A 6,515-nucleotide genomic window follows, 5' to 3' on the forward strand; every position below is an offset into this window, starting at 1 on the left:
CAATATTTTATTGTAATATTGTGGGCATCTCTATTTCCTCTGGGTTCTGCACGTCCTTCCTCCCTGCAAAATAAAAGCATGACTGTCCTGTCATATAATTCAAAATAAAAGCATTAACTGTCCTCTGGTATAATTCAAAATAAAAGCATTGACTGTCCTCTCATATAATTCAAAATAAAAGCATTGACTGTCCTCTCATATAATTCAAAATAAAAATATAAGCATTGACTGTCCTCTCATATAATTCAAAATAAAAATATAAGCATTGACTGTCCTCTCATATAATTCAAAATAAAAGCATTGACTGTCCTCTCATATAATTCAAAATAAAAGCATTGACTGTCCTCTCATATAATTCAAAATAAAAGCATTGACTGTCCTCTTATATAATTCAAAATAAAAGCATAGATTGTCCTCTCGTATAATTCAAAATAAAAGCATAGATTGTCCTCTCGTATAATTCAAAATAAAAGCATAGATTGTCCTCTCGTATAATTCAAAATAAAAGCATTGACTGTCCTCTTGTATAATTCAAAATAAAAGCATTGCCTGACCTCTCGTGTGTGTTTATCATGATTGCAGATGTTCAGATCAGACGAGTGTGAATCTTCAGAGTGTGTGCGGCTCAAACTCACCAGCTCTTCTTGCACAGATGATCTGAAGAAGAATCACAGTAGGAGCAGCAAACACTGCCATCTCAACAATACTCACAATCACTGCAGGAAACATGAGAGGAAGAAGAGAAACTGGACATGACTGAAGTCAAGGGTCTTCATCTATCAGCAGTTATTGATGAAGCATTTACAGACTGACTGATAGTGTAATGTTAGAAAGCTGTCCATCTAAATCAACGTGTCGTACCTCTGTATAATGATCCAGCAGTCACACACACTAAAGTTTCTGATGCTGGATCAGCTGGACCTGTGGATCACGTGTGTTAGTTCAGCTCAACACATAATACATCATATACACAACATCATCAACAACTACAACAACTACAACAACTACAAAAGTTGGGACGTATTTTTTTTTTAATTTGAATAAAATGGAAACTAAAAGACTTTCAAATCACACGAGCCAATATTAGATAACATAACAAATGTTTAAACAGAGACATTTTACACTTTTATACACTAAATGAGCTCATTTCAAATTTGATGCCCGCTACAGGTCTCAAAATAGTTGGGACGATTTGGATAGTTTTCATTTTATTCAAAATTAAAAAACGTTTGAAAACATTTGTAAACATGTAAACACATGAAACCATTTCTACTTTGAGTTCAGCGAATCACAGTGAAGTGTGAAAATCTTATTACTTTGCACACAGTTCCTGATCCCCTGTTCTCTGTCTCTTAATGTCTTCACAGAGGAATCAGGTATATATCTAGGGACTGATTTTAGAAGAAAAGTGCATCTGAGAGACACTGCACAGCGCTGATGTGAGAAAGACAGCGATGAAGTACCTTTAGATACGTGTGTGTTTGTTGTTGAGGGAGATTGAGAGTGTGTGATGTGGACTGGATTCACTGCTGTCGTTGAATCAGCTTGAGCTGAAAAAGATGAATGTTTGTTCAGATGATTCATACCTGAAGATTTGACTTAACACAAGATAACTCTAGCATTATCTATCATTATATATACACTGTAAAAAATAAAATCGTAAAAAAAGGGTCAAATGACTGCCAAACAAATACCGTAAAAATAAAGCAAAATATCCTAATTTAAATTAAGCGCAAAAAACATTTTACAGATATTTTTCTTTAATGTTTTACAGAAAAACACTGTTATTTTACAGCTATTATCTGGATTGTTACGATCAAACACTCTAACTGTAAAAACAATGCATTATTATGATCAAATACCTGAAAAAAACTTTAATGTCTTTGTCTTTAATGTAACAATACCTAAAATATCAGCTGCATTTTTATTTTTGCAGATATTATTTGTAATTTTACAGTGTTTTGAGTACAATTTAAAATGAAAGAAAATGATCGTCAAAAAATCACAGTTATTTTCTGTGAAATTGGGAATTTTTTTTACAGTGTAGCACATCTAACAGATAACACTGATTCATGAGACTGCTTTCTCACCTGAATACTTGACAGTGTATGTGACTGAGGCATGGAGTTGATTTCTGTGAGTAAGCTGACATCTCCACTGTCTGTTGTTATCTTCATTCAGGAGTGTTGTAGTCAGAGTGATGATACAGTGATATTGATCTGATGATGATGATGATGATGATGATGATGATGATGATGATGATGATGATATCTGATATCTGGAGTCTGTCTTCAGATCAACACCAGCCTGATTCACCCACAACAGCTCAACTCCCTCAGAACGAACCCGATCATCACAGGAGAATCTAATATTTGTATACAACTGACAGGAGAGAGTCACAGAGCGGCCTGGACTGATCTCAGTCTGTGAGGATGAAGATGATGATGATGATGATGATGATGATGGAGACACTGAAACTGAACACAAGACACAAATCACAGACTCTTCAATCATCATCTGAGTTTAATAACAAATCTGCTCTTTTTGGAAGTTTCATTGAAGTGAATCAATCAAAACTAACTTCAGCTGGACAATAACTTTATTCTAGATCTGCTGTAAAGCCTAAATCTGTTACTGTAATTTCCTATTATCACTGTAAAGCTGCTTTGAAACAATCTATATTGTTAAACGCGCTATATAAATGAAGATGACTTGACTCATAAATCATCATCTGAGTTTAAAGGGAGAATTTTATATTGACTAAATAATCATAAACTTACCATGAAGAACATGCAGAAAAACACGTGCATCAGATCCTTGTTGTTGTCCGTTCACATATTGTTGGCAGATGTATAATCCATAATCTTCTTCTGTGACGTTCTTGATGTTCAGAGAGCAGTCAGACTCCAGACTCAGTCTCTCATGTCTCTCTGTGTCTTCATTCTTTATCCCTCCAGCAATCAGTTCAACTGTCCGTGAACGTCTGAATCTTCTGTAGATCCATGTAGTTGAGTTGCAGTCAGAAAGAGCATTATTACAGGACAGACGGACATCTACACCAGAACTGATGAACACATGATCATCATCCACTCCACTGGTGCCTGAAACACAGTAGATCTCAGTGATCATTATGATATTTATTAATGAAACCATAAAACACACCAGCATAACAAGCAGAAGATTCAATCACAGTGTTTTTCCTCATTTAAAGTAAACAACACACTCTCCAGAATAAACTATGAGTGTTTATCAGAGAGCTGTTCAAATCACTGACACACTCTTAATATGAAGATCATTCTTCATCATCAGATGTTTGAGTGACACTATGTCCAGTATCAGGAATAATACAGTATGATCTGTGTGTATCAATACACAACTCTGAGATCACAACGTGAATGTGTGCAAGAATAAACTGAGCATGTTCAAATCAACTCTTTCCAGACTAATTCCACTAAATGTGTTTAGAGAAAATACAGATTTCTTTACCTGTGAGAAGTGAAGAGAGAATGATCAGTCCCAGCAGACACAGATCACACTGATCAGACATTTCTGCTTCTGTCCGTTTCTGTCCGTCTTTCTCTTCAGTATATACAGTTACAGCTCCTCCTCTGGTTATTATCTTTGGTTATTATCTTTGGTTATTATCTTTGGTTATTATCTTTAATTCAGCTAGAGTTGCTATAGTGACAGTGACGTGTTGCTTTAAGTGTGTGTGAAACGTCTGAGAAGTGCATACACTGTTAACCGCACTGGCTCAACACACATCTGATCTGAACAGTTTATATCTACTTTTGCACATGAGAGCATTACTGTTAGTTTCACTTCTTTATTTTAGCAGTTTCCCGCATGACTTTAAAATCTAGAAATAAAATAAAAGAAATAAAATCTTTGCCCTTGACTATTTGATGTTAGATTTGCTCTGGTTGTTGTAAGTGTTTATTACAGCATGAGAAAATGTGATCAAGTTTGCAGGTTACCTGTTGATAATAAATATAATCCAGCAAACTCACTCTTCCAACAAAGGTTTATGTAACTTCCCCCAAAACTTGCATCACAAATGAAGCTAACACATTGGCAGAACTCAGTGTCCACATCATACAGGACACATTAAGACTGATAAGACTTTTTACGACCCCAACACAGGAATTTGAAGAGGGCTGTGACTCTTAATTGAACACTTCAGAAATATATACACATGTATCTAATTGACCCATCTCATGATTTTCCTTTTATGTGGTTATGCCTATGCTCTCTTGTAAACTCTAATGGGTTAATGTTTCAGACGTGCATACTATTGTTAACCGAAATCATAAGTGTGTGATGTTTAGTGTCTATAAACTCCAATCTTCGTCCGCCATTTGTTAATTTACATTAGATTATGCTAACTTTGTGGTGCATGGGTATTATAAGAATCTTGAAGATTATTTTCTTAAACACCCAATCAAATTACAGATTCAAATGCCCTGCTAGCACACAAAGGGTTGTAAAATCTCAACTTCTGATTGGCTCTTATTGACATCTTCACGCTTTAAAACTCACTGGTCAGAAGATCAGCTCTCTGTAGCCTCTTTCTGTCACGGTGTGGGTTCATGTCTGATTCCTGTCTTGTTTTGTGTGAACTTTAGTTATTTCCTGTTCTGTTTTGTAGTCCTTTGTAGTTTTTCTAGTTTATTGGTATCCCCAGGTGTTTCTGATTGCCCTCTTGTTATCTTGTTCAGCTTGTTAGTCTCTGTATTTAAACCCTGTGTCTTGTTCCAGTGTTAGTGAGTTCTTAATGTTGTAACGGTTGCTGTTAGCTGTTTCCTTGTTCCTGGTCTGAGTTTCTTTGTTTTCCGTTTACCCTTGACTACCTGTTTGTTTTGTTAATAAATGTGCTTGCGATTGGATTCACTTTTCTGCTTCGTTCTGCAATGTTATACTTACTGTCACAGTGTCTGGTTTATGTTCCCTGGTGTCCACTAGAGGTCCTCCTTCCCCACCGCGTCATTCACTGTTGGAACTACATTTCCCACAATCCTTGTCTCTGTTCATTGGAGTCTGTTCCCCATCATGATTGTCTTGGTCTGTGTATAAATGCCCTGCCTGTTTAGTGTTTGTTACGGAGTCCTTGTTTTATGTCACACTACTTCGGAAGTCTTGCCTGTTCTTGTTTTGTTTGTGTCTTGGGTTGCTTTATGGATTTTGACTATGGATCAAAGTACGGATTGTGATTGTGTTGTGAGTACGGATTCCCCTAATCAATTACTGCTATTGGTTCTTACCTGTTATGTGTGTATGTAATGTGACTCTTACTCTCCTAGTTATTTTCATCTTAATATCTTTTTTTAGATAATAATCGCACGACCGATTAGATATTCTTTAATTAAATCAATAAAACTCGTGTCACATCCCTATTGCTGTATTATTGTATCCAGTGTAAAACACGGACACCCCCACACAACTGTGTCTTTTTGTTAATGATGGTCCTACTACAGGATTTAACACAAAGTAACAGCTTACTTAACTACCAGTTACAAAAGACACTGTAACAGTCTGGCACAGGCAATTCTATATATTTTTTTCCATCAATTCATTTCTTACAGTAAATTATCCGTAACTATGTTCTGGCACGCCATCTAGTGGCAAAAATATTTTTTGGCCCGATGCCAACCTTACTTGCCGACCCCTGACCTATTTGAACAGGATTTGTAGGACGACAGAGTTTACACCTTTAAAGGGGGCGGGGTCATATAGAGGTGGAGACACTCTGAAACAAAGCATGTAAATGAAGTACAGGAGTCAACCCACTACCTGAAACTCCCCAGCGCTGATCTCATCAGCATAACAGTGTGATTCAAATGCAGAGAAAATAAATCTAATCAGCCGACTGCTCAACGACAAAAGGTGATAGTCTCAGTACTCTGATTAATTTAACTTACAATGGAGAGATCAGGACAGGCAGGAATATCTCGCTGGAAACTCTGATAAGCAGGTCTGTGATGTCATTTATACAACAAAATGGAGAACAGTTAAAATACTATTGTATTGGAACCCAAATTAATCATTTTAATAAATTTGTAACAACAGTAGAAATTGCTGAATAAAAGCTAAATTATTAAAAACATTTAAGGCAAACAAAAGGATTTACAAGGAAATTTTGTAGCAGTGATTAAAAAAAAATTAAAACACTAACAGAAGAATCAGCAAATCAGCTTCATCACACAGAACACAGAAGCTTTTACACACGTCTGAATATGTCCATAACTGTATGTAATATTACATTTAAAGCAGTTTATACAAACCACAATAAAGTGACCTTAAACTCTGTAGACAAATGTCCATAAAATCCATATAAATGAAAATAAATGTTGCCTGTTATTTGTACAAATATTTTAATCTAAACTTGATGTGTCTCTATTTCTTTAGAGTTTTTTCTCTTTTTTTCTGAAAATAGAAAAATAATAAATAAAACATTGAACAATGCTTTATAAGTTTTTGCTATTTTAGAAAGTGTTGCAGATTTGCTCAAAACTTAC

The 6,515-nt window shown here is 35.5% G+C and overlaps 1 protein-coding gene across 2 annotated transcripts; it reads right to left on the minus strand.

Moving 5' to 3' along the window:
* LOC120486161 (uncharacterized) lies at positions 1–3,842 on the minus strand. 2 transcript variants are annotated; one of them, XM_089129192.1, is made up of 7 exons: positions 3,487–3,842; positions 2,781–3,101; positions 2,091–2,477; positions 1,464–1,550; positions 862–921; positions 636–716; positions 1–63 (listed from the first exon to the last, which is right to left on the minus strand). In XM_089129192.1, exons 1-7 carry the CDS (start codon positions 3,545–3,547, stop codon positions 8–10), a joined length of 1,053 nt encoding a protein of 350 aa, XP_088985318.1. In that variant the 5' UTR covers positions 3,548–3,842; the 3' UTR covers positions 1–7. The 2 variants fall into 2 exon arrangements, with proteins under 2 accessions (XP_088985318.1, XP_088985317.1); XM_089129191.1 differs by lacking the exon at positions 3,487–3,842 and having other exon boundaries at positions 2,781–3,191.
* Positions 3,843–6,515: the final 2,673 nt, after the last annotated feature.

The sequence above is a fragment of the Pimephales promelas genome, chromosome 3 (genome assembly GCF_988280905.1).
Source record: "Pimephales promelas chromosome 3, fPimPro1.hap1.1, whole genome shotgun sequence".
NCBI lineage: Eukaryota > Metazoa > Chordata > Actinopteri > Cypriniformes > Leuciscidae > Pimephales > Pimephales promelas.

What these genes read in the sequence shown, in the direction of transcription:
- LOC120486161 (XM_089129191.1), bottom strand. Translation starts at nt 3,168, where the DNA reads ATGCTGGTGTGTTTTATGGTTTCATTAATAAATATCATAATGATCACT. An exon ending in TTTTCTGCATGTTCTTCATG is followed by an intron (nt 2,478 to 2,780) that starts GTAAGTTTATGA and finishes TCTTGTGTTCAG; the next exon opens with TTTCAGTGTCTCCATCATCA. An exon ending in ATACACTGTCAAGTATTCAG is followed by an intron (nt 1,551 to 2,090) that starts GTGAGAAAGCAG and finishes CATCTTTTTCAG; the next exon opens with CTCAAGCTGATTCAACGACA.